Source organism: Haliaeetus leucocephalus, unplaced genomic scaffold, assembly GCF_000737465.1.
Source record: "Haliaeetus leucocephalus isolate CR32 unplaced genomic scaffold, Haliaeetus_leucocephalus-4.0 Scaffold484, whole genome shotgun sequence".
Classification (NCBI taxonomy): domain Eukaryota; kingdom Metazoa; phylum Chordata; class Aves; order Accipitriformes; family Accipitridae; genus Haliaeetus; species Haliaeetus leucocephalus.
In genome coordinates, this window is record NW_010972920.1 from 368971 (window position 1) to 387177 (window position 18207).

General features: G+C 41.0%; 1 protein-coding gene across 2 annotated transcripts in view; it reads left to right on the plus strand.

Annotated features, from left to right (window-relative positions):
* The window catches only part of ANTXR2 (anthrax toxin receptor 2), a 118392-nt gene that overhangs the window by 25186 nt on the left and 74999 nt on the right, over positions 1-18207 (plus strand). For both annotated transcript variants that reach the window (XM_010575470.1, XM_010575471.1), the window contains exons 7-9: positions 4774-4834; positions 5953-6048; positions 10631-10700. In XM_010575470.1, coding sequence (XP_010573772.1) covers positions 4774-4834; positions 5953-6048; positions 10631-10700 — 227 coding nt within the window. The remainder of the gene's footprint in view (positions 1-4773; positions 4835-5952; positions 6049-10630; positions 10701-18207) is intronic.

Here is an 18207-nt window from a genome sequence, read left to right on the forward strand (position 1 = left end):
TTCCCGTGCTGAGCATAAGCTGCATTCATGCCACTTGTTATTGAGGTAGCTGTTGTAGTAACTCTTCATAGAAAACAGCATAACAACATTTTTTTCATCTTAGATGCTCAGCGGCTGCTGCTGCTGCAATATGGCAGTGATGCAACACATCCTGTATATAGAGGAGCCACAGAATAGGGTTCCCTCAGCAGTATGTTGTTCTGTTGTTTTTGAACAAGAGGATGTTTCGGGCCTGAATTTCATGTCTCATTTTCTTCAAGTACAAGAGACTGACTGCTTTGGAAGAGCAGAACTCTGCCGCCTTCCCTTTTCCAGCAGCCACACATGCTTCCTAACAAGTGTTAAAATGGCAAGCTCAGAGCCGTGTTTTTGATGTGATCCTCTGCACTTTGATTAGCATCTGTGTGTTTCCAGCTGTAACCAGTTCCACACAGGACAGTTCTGTCTCAGACTTGGAAGAACCACTCTGTAGTTCCTCCACACTTCTCCATTTCTGAAGCTGTAAGACAACAGGACGCAGGCTGACATGTTTCAACTCTGGTTTTGCACTTTGGTTTGTGGGAAAATGTTGCTTTCTGGGACGGCTAGCATTCAGGGAGGAAAGCCTTTGCAAGCCCAGGAGAAGAGAGCCCTATATTTGGTGTGGAGCTCTGGAAATTAAATGGATGACGTCAACTCTTTGCATCTCTCCCTGTATGCTGTTCACCTAAGGCAATTTATAGTCTTACTGGATTTTTTTTTTATGTCAGCATAGTGTTTAACTATCCTATCCAAGGATGGCCTTATATAGTGATTATTTCAACTTTCCTTGTGGGCGTTAGGTTTCTAAATAATGAATTTGCAATGCCAGATCATTCTCTTCGATTATCCTCAACAGGTAGAGAGGGAGCATAGTACAGATTTTTGTAGAGTTCATTTTGATCTTGCTGACTTTGCGGCCTAGGTTTCCACAGCAAGATAGTTTAAAGTTCATTTTAAATTTTACGCATGCAAATTATATGCATGCTTTGGTTTCTACATTGCCATAGTTAAATGTGCTTTGTAACACACAAGTGAAATGGCTCCATTAAAAGCTATTAATGTTGAGACTGGTCGGATCTCTCCTCTTGGGCTGCAGAAGAAGCGGCAAGGATACTAGGTTTCAGCTGTGTGTGAAAGCTGCCACGCACTATGGATAAGCCCAGTGCTTACCCCTTTCAACCGTATGGTAATGCACCAACATCCTGAAAAGGGGAACTTTGACAATTAACATGCATCTTGGAAAATCCCTCCTCAGCTGTCGCTGAAAGATCATTCCACAGGGTACTAGGAAGGGTGAAACAGGAACAGCCCTGATATGGAGATATGAAAGCATATTAAGTAATGAACATGGATCATAAGGCAAGATGAGTGAGATGCCTTCACATCATTCCTCCTAAAGAAAAGAGACAAGCCTTTTATTGGAGTGCACCTGGAGGGAACAGCTTGCATGGAAAAAGTGAGAAAAAGATTAAAACAGATAGAAAAGAGCATGAGCCAGAGCAAGAAAAGGGTAAAGAAAGGCCACAAGTTTCTATACATCCTTTTAAGATGCAAAAATCTGTTCTCCTCTCCCGCATGTGAAAGAACAAGTGGTGACTGCTGTCTTGGAAAATATTTTCAGGTTTTCTATTGTGACAGCTAAATGCTAGTTACCATAGCCTTGTGAGCCAAACCATTCAAAGTGATTGTGCTTGGGACATCTAATGGGATTTGACCCTTTGCAAGAATGCTCTGATTTTTACTTAATTGATAGAAAATTCGGTTCTGCATCTTGTTTCAGTGTTGCTTAGACAGAGTGTTGAGAAGAACCCAGAATTTAAAAGGTTGAGCAAAGAGCTATCTGTATACTTTTAGGTTGGTTCCACCTGATTCCATTCAATTCTTTACAAGGTTTCTTTTATTCTGCCTCTTAAGGTTACTTAATGATTGTTGTTGAAGGGAAGGAGGATTGTCAGGGACAAGGCAGATTTCTACACCATTACCTTTTTTTTTTTTTTTTTTTTTTTTTTTAAAGCATGGGCTATCAAGAAGCTTTTTGAAGGATGGAAAAGAACTAGGTAAACTTATAAAAACAAGTTTTGGTATTTTCACACAGTTTTTTTTCCCTAGTGTAAGCTTTGTTTGGGTGAAAATGACAGTTTTAGGCCACCACACTTGCCAAGAGACTGAGGATCTTTGAACAGTACAGCTTTCTCAAGCCAAGTTGAGAACAGCAATGATTAAAATGATGAAAAATTAGTGTCAAAGGAATTGTTTATTTCTAGGAACAGTATTAAACCCCAGTATTTTCCTGCTTTACATCAGGAGCAGCACATCTACATGTATAAATATGAATTGCATGCTGCCATGCAGGAAGTCAGTGTATCCTGAACCCTATATTGAAATTGTATTTTGTTCATGGATTGTGATCATTTAACCTAGGCCATATTTTATCTCAGTTGGGGTTGGTTCCTCCTCCCCAGTTTATTCTTAAATCCAAAAGGCGTTAAGCATGTCCAAATACGTTCTTTTCCTGTTTTATATTGCATTTGGAAACACAGTGTTAGAAAAATCACTATCAGTTACAGTGCAATTGCAGAAGTACTACTTTCCAAGAAAAGACAGGTTATGTCCATCATTGTCTTCCCCTCTCCCTGCCTCGCTAATCCATATTGTGGCCCTACTTAATGAGACAGTGGGCAAATGGGGTCACGATAGGTGTTGAAAAGTTCCTGTCTTTATAGTGCTGCTCTAAAAAAAGTTAATGAATTCAGTGGGCTTTGATACGGCCAACTGTTAGATCTGTACTTCGTATTAAAGCAAGTCTATAGTCTCATTAACTTAAACTGGACTATTCATCTCACTCAGTCTCTTCAGAAGGAATAAAAAAACAACATGTTTTACAGTAAAGGAATAAAATGCTTTACTGCTTATGCACAAAATATTCCCCCCCAATAAACTAAGCAACACTTCCTCTTTCTACACTGAAATAGGAATCAAAAAGCTGAGTCCTTTTTTGGAATTGACATCACATCCTTAGCTAATATAAACTGATCAACTTGCACTGAACTTAAAGCTACATTCTTTCCAAAGATCTCTATTGCTATCATCCAAATATATGCACCTGCAAGGTCTCCAATTTTTCAAATACTACTTAGTGTTTATGAATGGGTTTTGAAGCACTGAAAAGTTAATTTGTGCACAACAGTTTGTGTGGAGACGGGTGATATGGGCAGTGTTAAATGAGGCCAGCTCTTCTTTTTTTGGAGCTCGGCATGCTTTTTGTCATAACAACGACAAATACCTTGTTGTTTCTACTGGGCCTGGATATGTAGCAACAGAAATCACTAGCAAATAGTGTAGATGGGGCAGGGGAGGGGGAAGGAAGGAGAAAGGAGTTAAGAGTAAGAGTTACATTTACTGACAGGCCAGTTCAGGAACAGGCAGAGTTTTGGCAAATGGAGATGAGGGGGGATAGTAACAGGTCTTTCTACTATGCATGTGATTGCAAGGACCTGAACTGATTCCATGTAGTATTATATATGAATGCCTGCTAAAAATATACCACTTATGACATGGAAAGCTATATAAAGACATCGTGAAAGTTTTCTGAGTGGGAGGAAAACTAAAAACCATTGGGAGAAATCACACATTATCATGCGAAGGTAGAAGAAAGTTGTGGATTGTTTGAGCGTGTTTAACCCTACAAGATTCAAGAGACTCATTCCCTTTGAGTTCGCAGAAATCCTGTTACCTGCTTAGAGAGGGGGATTAACATTCTGTAATAGGTATCTCATCTCCTTCCTGGACAACAATAACAAATAAGAGATGGAGGCCTGCTGTGGGACTGAGATCCTAGCAGTGGGAGGACAGTATGGTCTCCCAGCTAGATTCCAGCAACAGTTTTAGTCAGACAAGCTCAACCCATTCCTTCTGAGATGCACCATTTTTGAATGGAAAATGAAGTGCTCTGCAGTAGTCAGCGCCTGGGTGCTATTTATGCCTCTGCTTAAGTGACCATGGATAACTTGATCACTTGATGTATTTGTAAACGGTAAAATGTGACTTTGCTGAAACTAAGGGTAACATCTGAGACCTTTGTAAGTACAGATCAGTCCAAGGAGTCTAGTTCCTCCTCTCTCTTACATCCCATCCCTTGTATTTCTAAGTCACCTGTAGGAGTATTGTTTTGTTCCAGCCTTTTGGAAGAATATTGCCTGACTGGTTGAAGAATCCAAGCAGGCTAACTGCTACAGCAGTGAAAAAACCCCATGCGACAGAAGGCAGCGCAGTCAAGCACACCGTGTGTTCTTGCTGTGCTTTACGTAGGGCAGGATGCCAGCACTTGGAATAACCTGTACTTGGCTTGACCCACAGATTGCTGGAAGACCGCTTTTGACTGGATTAGGTTTTGGATCAGGCTCCTTGTGACTAATTTTTGGCTTAAACATTAAGACTGGAGTTCATGGAAAATTATGTTAGGGATCTGGACAGAAATTTCAAGACCAAGATCAGACATCATTATGTATTGAAGGCTGTCCCGGATTTAATAAACTAATCCAAGTCTTGTAAACTCTTTGGAAACTTGACTGTGCAGGCGTGCAGAAGTTTCACATGGTCAAGGCAGTGTCCTACAAAGTCAGACTTAATGCAAATCAAACCTGTAGCTGTGTGCCTGTATCTTCTGGGGGTAAGCGTTTGTTTTAAAGTAGTATTTCTCACTGAAATAGCACTCTGAAACCTGTTTATGACTAGTTTCCTCCTTTGCAACAGGTTTTGAAGCAGTCATGTACTGAAATTTTGTATTTGGAGCCATCCAGTGTCTGTGTGGGAGGTAAGTTTTTATAATTCTAAAATAATACTTAATTATTACAGGACTGTGATTTCCTTATTTCACCCAAAGAAAAACCCCAGATGTCTCTAGAATAAAACATCTCTACGAAAAAAATCCTCAAGGAGTTTAAGAAAGATCACATCCTTCTCTGTTGACTCATTTTACCCCTCAGAGGAGCTGTCTTCCAGGGCCTACTTTCATAGTTTAGGTAATGCCTGTAGTAGTTTGAGATGCATTTATCTGCCCCTCTCCCACTGGCCATGCTGTGCACTTGCCCTTGTATTTAAAGCAATTATACTTATTCCGTGACACTTGCATACTATTTTACCTATGGTCATGGAGTTAGGTTCTGGGAATCCTGGTGACTTACGTTCATATAAATTCTTGACAATATTTCTAGTGCCATGCCCCAAATCTGTGGAGTGTAAGCAGTAAAGCATTTGACTGCATTTTTGTGCATGGAATGCACAAATACATTTAAGAAGAAGAGTTGCACAAAATTTTAAGGGCTTGTCTTCTTTCTGGGTTTCACAACCCACACGTAGTTTCAGACCAATCAAAAAAAGGTAGTTGCAAAATCTCCTTATTTTGATGTTTCTGTAAAAACATGGATCATCTCAATGAAATCGGTGGCCTTGGTAAACAAACTGTTTTCACTCCTCCTTTGCACTGTTCAAAAATAGTGTGGCCCTTAGTACTGTTTCCCTGGAAGTTGCCTAAGGAGAAATGTTTTCTTCATCTGGCACTTCAGGTGGGCCTGATCCAGGTTTGGTGAGTTGTCTTGTTACAAGACCCAGATTTCTCATTTATCAGAGTATTCACTGAGAAACTGTTTCTCACCGTGCAGTTGAGCCCCAGATCCTGTTGCCAGTCAGAATCAACTTCCATTTTAATAGGGCTGCCTCAGGGATAAAGATTTGGGAACAAATCTTTATTTTTCCTATAGTGACCTAACTGAAGAATGCAGTACCAGGGGTCAATTAAAAAGGAGACCTGAGCAAGTCTGAAGCATTACTACGTTGTGGTTCATTTATTGCAGGCTGTATTGAAACTCTACTTGTCTAATTTACTGCAGTGCACTAAAGATTGGTGATTTCGGGTTTTGCTTTTCTCTCCAGAGGAGTTTCAGGTTGTTCTTAGAGGAAGTGGCTTAACCCTTGGTGGGAAAACCGATGGTGTTACTTGTACCTATCAGCTGAATGGAACTACAATTAGTAAGTATTGAAGTTTGACATGATATGCCTTTAGATTTCCTAATAAGTGTTCTACTTTGCTTCTCATTACCTCATTTAATTAAAATCGTACGAGGAAAAATATCGAAGAGGAGGAAAGCAGGAAAGCTCTGAGGATTAGTAAGAGGATGCAAGTGACTTCACATCTTGCTCAGGGGTTTGAATTGGCTACCCATTGCCATTAGCTGTAAACTGTGACTGGTGTTTGGCAGCCCAGATGGCTGTGTGAATTAACATGGTGGCAAGTAGGCAGATGTTTGCCAATGAAAAAAACATGAACACAGAGTGTACCAAGTTCCCCTTTTTGTAAGAAGGCCCAGGCCAAGACACAGGCTCTCATCGTGATTCCAAAAGGCACTGTTTCCCGAGGTGCACTCACCTTGTTCTCTTGGAGCGTCTCTGCCCATTCTGTCTGCTGTGCTAGATGTATCGCCATTGTGCTGTTTGTTTCAGGGGCTTGGGTGCCGCTCCTGACCCGGAGTCAGTCCTCTTCGTGGAGCTCCTGCAACAGCATAGAATAAGGCCAAGTCAGAACAGGTGGTACTATTTTGTCCCTGTATTTTGACATGGTTCTTCAGCTCAGTGTCCCAAGCAGCGCTCTCCTCCAGGAGTGGGTCTTGATGCAACCAGATCCCTAACTGGACTCTAGTTTCCTGACCTGTGGAAAGCAATTCTGTTTCAGACAGAGTGACCATGGCATCTTTTACAGGCACTTTTCCTGTAGCTTTATCTGTTTGGGGTTTTTTTTGGGGGGTGGGGGGGTCAGTGGGGTGGGGTGGGTGCAGATGGGCATTATGTTTTTGGTTTTTTGTTTTTTTTTTTTTTTTTTATTGTTAGTACTCACCCTTGGCCAGGTGTTACAATCCTTAGTTATTCCTTTGTCAAACTACAAGTGTCACAGGGGAATGTTTCGGAGTGGAATGCTGCAGAAGTTAGAAAAGCTCTAGAAGTAATTGAGAGGCAGTGTAGACTATTTTCTTCTTGCTATCTGATTAAGTAAGTATGCTCATGGAGAATTTAGTTTTCAGTAAAATATTCAGGGCTTGGTCTTCTCTTGCTCAGTGCATTAACTTGCAGCAGGGCAGATGAAAAGTCATGCTGGAATTTGGATTAGTCTCCTTGTGCTGCTCTGTTCCGTGAACTGGCGCAAGGTAGACGATGGTGGAAAAAATGCCATTAATTGAAACCTCCACCATTTTTTTAACCCAGAAACTAAAGTGGATGGCTAGTGTAAATACATCCAACTTCTTGCTCTAAATGGTATCCCTTAGAAGCAAGCCAGACTGGAAAACGACCCAAAATGGACCTGTAGAAAAAAAGCCAACTCATTTTTTCCCTACCTACTGTCTGATTTTTGTATTAGCCTGTCTTGAATTCCTACCCAATTTAACATGTGTTTCCAGTACATTTTCTTGCTTACTCTGGATATCATATATACTTGAATGGGCTGCCAATCTCTCCTGCCTGTTAAATATCTAAAATAATCTGGAAGAATAACAGAATAGCACAGTAGTTCTGGATAAAGGCAACGTGTGTAAATAAAGTCTGCTTGTATAAATTTCCCTTCAGTTTTAATTCTAATTGTCACCTTTGTTTCCTACATTAAACTGTAGCTTGCTTATTTAAACTTGTTGCATAAATTAGCTTCGTAGAGCTAGAATTTGCAATGTGGCAAAATTATTGCTTCAGTTGTGTATTTATTATCATGGTGTACCTTTCTTACTTGGAGAAGCAGGGAAACAGACTAGTTCAGTTCCAAATGAATAAAACTCATTTCACACTATATGGGGTAAATAGTTGAGACATCAGTTACGTGACCTGAAGATAATTAGAACTTAAATTTTCATTAAAGTGGCTGGTTTGCAAGTCATCAGCACTCCTCAGTTCTATTCCTGCTTTGCTCCTGACTTCTTGTTTACCACGAGCAGTTACTTCTCTACAACTCAGTCTGTCCATTTGAGAAATTAAAACAATAGCACGTACCTTCTTCATGTCACTGTTTTGAAGCTTGCATCAATATGGTTATGTTTGTAGTGGCATTTGTACCATTCGATACTTGCTGATGGGGAGTGCATTAAGGTACTGGTGGAGATAAGGACCGATAGAACACGAGAGTTAAGGAGGGATTTAGCCATTTTCCATAAGTGTCACAAACGTAAACCTCCTCTGTCCTGCTGGCAGGTGCTACTATCATACTAAAAGTTTTGGCATTATTTAGTAGCAATGCTAGCAGTGTACGCCAAATAGACTTAAGGTACTTAACGATTGGTAGGTTGCGGTGCTGTTTGAATTCAGGGCTGTGCTGTGCTGCCAATGATTGCTCCTAGGAACTTGGATTTTGATGTGCTCCATGCTACAAATGGGGGATGAATCCACTGTGGAGGGTGTCCACAGGAAGCTGGCAAGGATGCGCAGAAGTTCAGAACACAAGCTGTAAGGAGGGACAGAAAAATTCAATTTGTTACATCTACAGGAAGGGAAGAATAGCCAAAGTAATTGTTAATTACGGGCTGCTAAAGGGCTGAATATAATAAGCTGGACTCTCCCAGTCCACTCACTTAGAAGAGAACAAGAGGCAACAGACTTCAAATTCTGCAGCAGATCTAGGTGAAGCATTAGGAGAACGGTTCTCACTGTAAACATTTCTTGGGCCTGGAATAGGCTACCTAGGAAGCCTTTTAACAGCTTAGATGAGTGTCACTGAACAGTATCTGAAGCATGTTGCCTTCTTTAAATGACCTTTTGAAATATTTTCTGACTCTGGTTTCTTTGATTCTCTGATTGTTTAGTCTTTTATAGCTGTACGGCATGTATATGTCTGCTTTGCCACGGTAGAAATAAATATACTTGGACAGGATGAAGCCCTCAAATATTTGCTAGCATCTGATGTGAGAATTTCCAACTAGATCTCTGGGCTGCTTTTTTTTTTTTCTTGGCTTCAGGAAAGGGTGCGCTAAAGCACACGAAGGGAGGGGAATGGCATAGCGATGTATTTATTATACGTTGCAGCGTAAAAACACAATCTGCTGTATGGGGTCTTGCCAGAGGCCTGCTACAACCCACCCGGGTTCTCATCTTCAGCAATGGACAACAGCAAATTTTTAGGGAGTAGTATAGGAAGGAAATAGGGAAACTTGATGTGACCCTTACCCTGATACACAAGCTCACTGTCTACAGCTCTGTGCTGGGCTCGAAGCGCTTTTGTCTCAGAGGAAACCTAAAAGAGAACAGTGGAGCTGGGGTGGTCAAAGGGCTAAGAAGGGTGCTTTGAGCAGTAGTGGGAGGAAGGAGGTGGTCCCAAGAAAAGGAAAATTGCTCCTGTGTCATTGCGTTCTCTATGAAAAACTGGCAGTTGCTCAGCAGAACCCTCATCATTTGAGGGCATAATGGAGGGTATTTGCATGAGGATGTACTTTAATGTTAGAGTTCCCCTAACTGATAGCCTGGGCTGCGCTTTGGGATCAGCCCCAGAGCAAACCGTTATTTTGCCAGTTCTGGTTTTAAAAGATGCATTTGGCATGTTTCTCTTTTTGCATTTATAAAGAACCATTACCAAATGCTAGAAAGGAAACCTGCCAAATGTAGCTGTGGGATAGAAAAATAATCTATGAAACATACCATTAAGACAAAAACATATGGCAATGTGCTAATCCCTCTTCCCCACCTCACAACTAGCCCCAAATCTAGGCCAAGCAGTCAGTCCAGATTATAGCACATAAGAAAAGCTCATTTATGCTAACAACTCCTCCTTCGGCTGCCCCTGAACTACTTGTATGTCTGCCTCTTCCCTAAATGCAGGACAGAGTTATCTCCAAGTTTATCTGGCAGATCATTTATCTGCTCTCACCCCTAAATCAGAAAATAGTCCATGCTTGCAGGAGCAGCTCCAATACAGAAAAAACCAGTCCTACTGTGGGGAAGTCTGGGAGGATGGTTCTGCACACAGGAGCGGAATGTTTCCCAGCTTACCAAATACGTGAGGTAAAAGAGCTCCCTCCTCTCCTTTTCACAGCTGCAGAAAAGGAGCGCTCTGCTGGACACAGTGCTCTACTAATAGATGCTTTATAAGTATGAGAGATTTGCGAACAGCTAGAGACTCAAAAGCATGAGAAACACTGGAGAAGTAGACACTCCCATCACAGCTAGTAAAAAAATCCTTGAATGCAATGCACAGGGTTGGAGCTAATGAGAAACAAACCTTCATCTTCCGACTCTTAGGAAACTCCTAATAGTGTTCTCAGTCTTTGTAAAAATGGTCTCGATTCTAGGAAATTATCTCTCCGGAAGAGCATGAGCTGACTTGAGTAAAATAAAGTAAGCAGCATAACGTGGGCTCACACTCGCATTTAAAGGCAACTCTGGATTTGTATGTTCGAGGTGCAGCTTTAAAAAAAGCAGTAGCTTTATTCCCTAACTTTGGCCTGCTTTGCTTGCAAGTTCCAGACATTACCAAACCAGTAACCAGCATACTGTGAGAAGGGAAGGGACTTTATAGCATGTTCACACATCAGCTTCTCATTTACGTAGCACAGTATATTGAACTCATGTGATTTGTTTTTTTCAGATGAAAAGCCAAAAACAGTGGAATCTGATTTTTTGCTCTGCCCTGCACCAATCCTATACAAAAGCGGCCAGTAAGTACTTGAAACAAACGTTATCCGATGTTTTGCTAGAATTGGACCCATTATTGCTGATGTTAATCATGAGAGGTTTTGGCTAGAGGCAGTCTTTTGTTGGTTTCATGGGGGGTGGTTTGTTGTTGCATTCTTGTGTTATTTCCCTAGTGTATTTGCCAGCTTTGGAATGGGCTTTAAATACTCATCTGTGACCAAACCAATTTGGACAGTGCCTTAAAAATGAATATTCAGCCAGTTTATTAAACACTGAAAAGGTCTGGCTTGTCATAAGTTTTATGCAGATTAGCTGTTTTAACAGGGCATAATATGCTCTCTTCTGGATAATCTTTAGGCTCATTGTTAAATAGATTACATTATCACTGACACTTACAAGCTATTATTAAAATTATGTGTCAAGATGCGTACCACTGCTCAACATGTAATGATAAAACGAGGCACTAATTTAACAACGGCAGCAATCTCGTAATAGCACAGTGGCTAAACTGCAGTTCTAGCCTTATTCTATGTGTCACTGGCCATGCCTACACATTACTTCTGGCCCTCTGAGAACTAATCCTTCCCTTCTCCTCTCAAATTCAGACGTGCCCTAGGCTTTTAAGATCACTTCAACTTCATTGTTCAGATTTGTGAAATGCTAAGCTGATCAGAAGTCAGAAAAATGCATGTCAGGTCTTGGCCCTGTAGCAGGGCGAAGGCTTTCGGGCTGTTGACTTTCTCCCTGTTTAACAAGTAGTTCTTCTCGGAGAAGTTATTTGGGATGAGGTCAATATTAATCCGATAGGAAGCACAGCGGTTCCTTACAGCTCTGCATTGTCATTTTTCTGTGGCAATTCTTAGCATTTTAAAAGCTAAGCATATCGCATAGATTATTTTCACTAGTTAATTTTCTGAGTTAAGCAACAATCAACTGCCTCAGTTGTGGTGTAAGACCAATAGCAAAACCCCAAATGCACATCTGTTTTGTGCATTAAATGGCAACCGGAAGGAGGAAGGTTGGTAGCAGTAGAAGAAAAAAACTCCAGCAATTAACCCCAGCGGAAGAGAGTGGGGTGAACCACTGCAGAGGAGCTGCATCGTAGCAGCCACCAAAGCTCCCCTCTGAGGAGCAAGCGCTGGTTTATGTCAACACAGGGAAAACAAGCATGGGCGAGAGTTACATGGAGAGCAAAGGAAGGGGATGAGTTTTTAACGCTGTTACGTTTTCCTGGTACTCAAGTTGCCTTTTACACAGCTATGCAAATGTTGATCTTGTCCTACATGCAGGAGTTCGTTAGACCTGTGCGCCTTATGTTAAGCAGTACAGTTGCGCCATTTTCAGTTGAGCTAGGCTGCATGTGGTTGTGTACCGAGTGTACAACAAAACAGCTGTAAAGAACTGCTGTAACAAATTGCTGTCTTACCTAAAACAAGTCAGCACCATTTGCAACTGTAAGAGAACGGATTTTGTCATCAGAACCATGTAATTCAGTCAGGTTAAGAAGCCCTCCTCTCCATGCCAAGTATTTCAGTGGAGTTACGTTACAACAGAAGAACAGTAGTAGCAAATTAGGCCCCCACTATTAAGCACTGCAAGACCTGAAGCTGTAAATGCTTTTCCACACACTGTTAGTCTGAGAGTATGTAAACAGCCTATCCTGCCAAAGGAATGTGAAATGCATGGAATATTTATATAAATTAAGGCACAGTGGAAGTTATTTGAACATGCTGCATTTTTTTCTTATTCTGTGAAGAGCTTGTTTGGCCTGTGAAGCGTTATTGAGATAGACAAGTCACCATATTGTAATTGCAGTATAGATCAAGCACCTAATTATGGCACGTTTCTTCTCAGCAGTGTTTGTAAGAATGAACGAACACATGAGCAATACACATAAAATTGTACCGCTTCACAGGAAAAAAATTTTTTTCATAAGTTGCTATGTGAAATATACTTCCATAACCTGATGTTGAAGTAGTTACAGCTTTGGCCCAGAGATAAACAGTTTGCTATGCAAAAGACTGACAGCTATGAAAGATACGTACATACTTGAACTCTTGACTTTCCATTGGCACAGCTCAGGCTATTGCTGGATAACTCCCAGTAATTCCTCATGCAGTGGAGCTAATATTAGTCGCTAATGTAGCAACAACCAGTCTGCTCTTTTTCTAGTGCTCTTTTCAGTGGAATTCAGAGCAATACAAGCAGACAAAGTTAGCTCTGTGACTTCTAAGCCTGCAGCTTTGTTCCTGGGTAAAGACTCACTTAATAGGTTGCATTATATTTTTCTAATTGGAGACACTACTTGTTGACTGACGAATTTGCAGTTTTCACATGCAGAACAATAGAAACCCACGTGGAATAGATAAAATGGCAAACTACGCAAGATGTTGGGTTGGTAAACCCCCGGTCTCCCGGACTTAACGCCACTGTGTATTTCTACTTTTCTTCCCAGCTGCTGGCTGCATTTAGTTAGGAGCCTTCAAAATGCCAGCTGTAGATTTAACCAAGCATTCTTTTCAAAGCTTGTTTTTTCACAATACCATGTAGCAGATGCCTGTGGTATCCTTAGGTTATGTGGCAACATGACTGCGCTGCTTGGGCCATTTAAAATACCTCCTCGTCGTGCCACTTCTGAAGTACAAAATTACATAGTCTGCTTACAAAACCAGCTCATTTTAAAAGATGCCTGATTAGCTAACAGATGAGAACTACTTGGGATTTCTACATGACCAACATATGCATTATAAAAAAATGTCAGAAAGTATTGAAATAATCCAGAAAGGAAAAGTACTACATACACCCTGCAGGAAGAAGATGAGGAGACAAACTTGAGTTGAATTGCTTTGCTTCATGTACTTCGAGAGACCCCTTATATACTGTGAGGGCAAGTGTAACATTACAGCTAAGCTTGTTTACTAAAGAGGACTCTGATTCTACTGCAATGACCATGTAAAAGCCATATATTTTTAGGGTCTTGCAGAATATTTGAGAAAATCAGTTCCCCTTTTTAGCTCAGGCTTGAATTTACTGTTTTGCCACAGCTCAAGGGAATCAAACTCAAGAAATCCGAGATTTCTTTGACCGCTCTGTTGCTTTAGATGTTTCTGTAGTCATTGTGCTTTGGAACGAAAACAGAGCCCTTGTCTCTTTGGAAGACCAGTACAGGAAAAACTGGTATGTTTTTATAAGTCTGCCTTCTTGCTCTACCTTTGCTTCTTTTCTCTTCATTTTGCTCTAAGTTCTTTGAGTACGCATTCAGAAAAGCTATCTATAGGCTTGACTGCACAAACAGATGGCTTCTGTTCCTCTAAGCCAGTGGTAAATTCCCCTCTGCCTTCAATGGAAAGCCTGAATTATTCAAAACGAACCAACAGGCTCAGAAATTATCATTGTTCTTAAAATAGTTCAGAGAACTATGGAAGTTTATTTTTTTATGCAGCTGCAGTGTTGCAGGCCGGCTTCCACCTTTACGCGTCCTGCACTTGAATTCAGACAGTGTTTGCTCTAAGATTAGCTCATAAAGTGAAGCGAGCATTTACCCCTCGGTCCAACAAGATTCATAAGCTTCTCATAACTTGAAACATATTTACTAAATCTATCTGAGCACACGTACAAAAAGTTGGCTATGCATTTCAAACCGCCAACAGAAGGGCAACCATCAGGTTAAGCGGGATTACTGCTTTGAGCATCACATGGTTTCCATCTCTCAGTTGAGTGACATTTTGACACCCTTGCGGTGAATGGCACTTGACTCTACCTATCTGAGGGGTGCCCTAGGACAGAAGTGGGCAGTATCTTTCTCCTTGGGCTTGTAAGCTTAAAGAATAATAAAGCCAAAAAGGACAAGTCCAAACATAAACCTGAGTGCAGGTGAGAGGTCGCTCGCTGTTACCTTGAATATAAATGCGGTCAGATCACATGCAGAGATGGTGCAGTCTGCACTACTGTTTTTTAATGACCTTATTTGCCCTCTATTCAAATCACATTGGCTTCAGCTTGCATATATCCCTTCCTACATCCTGTCCAACATGAACAGCTGGTGGCACTTAAAAAGGAAAGATTAAATAGGAATTATTTTTTATGTGGTAGGAAGGAAAATTACTACACTTGTATTCCCAAATTCTTAGTTGTCTCCAGTTTCAAAGTAGCTGACTTAAGTTTAGTCTGCAGTGTGCAGTTCACTTGAGAGAAAGCACACAACAATGCATGAGAATCTGTTACCGATCACCAGATTTTTTTTTTAATGGATTGCTAGTAGTAAGAGCTCTTGGCAACAGCAGAAGTTCAGCGATAACTAAATGTACTTCTAACCAGACATTCCAGCAAGTAGTTACTGAGGGAAGAATTAACCTTACTGAGCAAGTCTTACCAGAGTCTGAATGTAACTGGAGAATAAATAGGTCAGACTCTTACAAGTGTAAGAAAAGTAACTTTTGTCCTAGAAAGAAAACATTGTGGAAGATGATCTGTAGGACTGAGCACACCACTTCATGTTTCTGCACTGCACATGCTACCTTGAGACATGCTTTTATTTGGCTATTAACCAGACTTCTCATAGGAGGAGCCTGTGTCATTCAAGGCTTTGTTCTTCCTGTTGACAGCAGCTGCTTTGCTTGTTTTGCACTCATTTGTGAATGGGATGGCAGCTCAGAGGGAATTCAGAAACATGAGCAGCATTGTGTGGTTTCTGCACTGTCACTTCTCAGGTCTTTAAATTTCAATATTTTTTTGTTTCTGGTTTATCACTGATTTCCTTCTGATCCTGTCTTTACCACTCAGATCTTGTCTCAGCCCTTCGGAATAAAAAGATGAGCGAAGAAATAAGTAGCCCTCTCCTTATTTTATGTAGCACCTTCAGCCTTTAAGTAACATATTTCAGGAACTAGCTTAATGACCTATTGCATCCATGCGTCTTCCTCTAAAGTTTCTCAGCTTCTCTAACATATGAAAATAGAACATGTTTTTGGATTCTGTTTCACTTTTAGAAAATCAATTGTTTTTTCCACAGCAGGAAGTAAGTCCTGTCATGTTTAGTAATGCTGTCTGGCTCCTTATGGTTGACAGTTTGCATTACCTGCCCTCTGTCTATTTTTGTTAGAGCTGGTGCTAAAACAAGCTCTCTTTCTTTCCTTTTCTCGTAGCCTGTGATAGCCTGAATGCAGGCAAGAGTTTTCTCCTTCTCTGGCCAGAGTTTTGGTATTGTGATTTTTATCTCTGAAGTACAGATTTAGGGCAGAATTAGCTGCTCCACTTTTTGCTGTGGATCACATGCAGGGCTGAGGGTTGAAAACAATGGGAATTAACCACAAGCTTCAAGTTAAACATAGCTTTGAGAGTATTCTCTCAATAGGGGCTTAAGGGAAGCCAGTATTCTGTCTTCTGGAAGAGCTTGTAGCTCTGTGCAGTTGGAGAAGTAGACTTGTGAATCCAGTGCATTTCTTCCTATGGGTTTCTGACAAAATAATGTAAAAACAGTTTAAAGTAAAACAGTACTGTGGGAGTCCCTTTAAAACATATTCATTGCAGTTTACAGGATGCACCAAGAAGTTCCTGCTCACTACTTCAGGGGCCTAGAGCACTCTTTACAGCAGCTATACAGGTGAAGACTAAAACTAGCTGAAAGCCCAAGAATTCAGACCCAAGCTGTCAGTGGCACTCTTGACCTGGGAAACAATCTTCCAATACAAAGAGGAAGCACATGCTTCATACTTAGTTCTAGGTGCTTGGAGTGAAAGATGTTGCCGTGACAGTGGAACAGTGGTACTTTGAGTCTTGCTTTCCGGTTTCACAGTGTCATTTTTTTTAGTACCAGCACCAGATTTAAGAGGAAGAGCATGGACACATGTAAGGAAACAGACACAGTGAAGATGAATGGATTGTGGGCTCCGTCCTGCAAATTACCTCATTAGGTTTCTAGACAGCTGCTCTCATTCGAGAGCAGCTGAAAGGTGTTCTACAAAATGGTTGTCATGGCAGGCTTCTAAGAAAGGATTCTAACTGTTCCCCCCCCTGCCCTGACTAGCTCAAAGATAGAGCATATTATGCCTTGGCTCCATCCACTGCTTCTTGTGACGTGAACCTGGGAGCCAGAAACTTAAAAATTACTTTTGAAATGTACCTCCTGGGGAACAAGAGCACGTTACATTGGCCAGCAATGTTTCCGAGTTCATTATGCAGGCAGAATGCCACGCAAGTGCTTGCATCTTCAGGGATATGTACAACACATGCAGGAGCAGTGAAGCCATCCTTTTTCAAGTTTGACTTGACTATACTCAGAAAAAACTTTTTCCACTGCTAATTCCCTTCTCTTCTCCAACACCTGTAGATCCTTAAGCAAGCCTGCCATTCACTCCCTTGTGCTAGTATACTTGCAGTATTAAGAGGCACATAGTTAAGGCATTCACCTGGAGCATTGCAGTTTTCATGGCAATCAGATTTCATAAATCTGTTTTTTACTGCAGCTCCTTTATGGGATGTTTACTTTTCACCTCCTTTTTCCTGTGGTTGATAATGGTTCTGAAGAAGTAAAAGCACTGTTAAAGAAGTGATGCTTTTTGTAAGGTGACTGATGTTTTATGTGTTTGCCTAATTAACTTCTGGCTACTAATTCTAACCCATTAAGTAGCTAGTTAGTACATGCTTCGAATAAACACATCTGGTCCTGCAATGAGTGAAGGTTCTGCCTGTGTGTGGGTGACAGATGTGATGGTAGTTTCCCCAGTGCTCTCTTTTAAATAATTAACAGCACACTGGTGAAGTAGCCTTCGACAGACAGCCTCAAAGCCAGCTGTATAGTCTCAGAGCTGGGTCTGTGGACATGTGCCTCATCTCGTTAGTCTGCTCCAGCTATTACATTCCCTCTTCTTCGGTATTTCAAAAGCTACATGTAGCTCTAAGAAACACCCTTTTAAATAACTTTGGACTCTTGGCTTCTGATCTGAAAGGCAGCAGGAGAAGGAATAATACGTCAGGCCACCCAAGGGGCAAATAGTTTTGAATTCACAAGCCTTGCAGATTGATCTCTCTTACCAAACAAAGGGCATTTGAAACAGTCCCGCCCTGCTGTTTCATTACTTGGAGTTGCTGGGCTAGGTTTGGAAACAGCCTTCTTTTGAAGGAGATGTCATCCTGTGGTAGCCTACTTCTTTATGTGGTCAATAACTTCCTAGGCTGGAACAGCTGGTAATTCTTATCAGTCTCAAGAGTGAGAAAAGCTAAGATTAGTTACATGCAGAAAAGATAATTCCTTCCAACTCAGCTGTCATTTTGTTTGTCAGTTTTTGGCTTTTTCTGGTGGGGCTGTTTAAAGTTATTTTTTTTTTTTTTCCCAGATGGAGGGAGGGATTATGTCAATAAATTAAATAAACAGCAGGGTATTTTGCAAGAGACTAATTTGCACAAAAATTACTTCTTAAAAATGAGACTTGAGTTCTTGCTTACCAAAGGGCAAGGTAAGATTTATTCCTACTTATGAGGGTCCATGAACCCTGATCATTCTGTGCCTATACCATAACGGTTAACATGCAG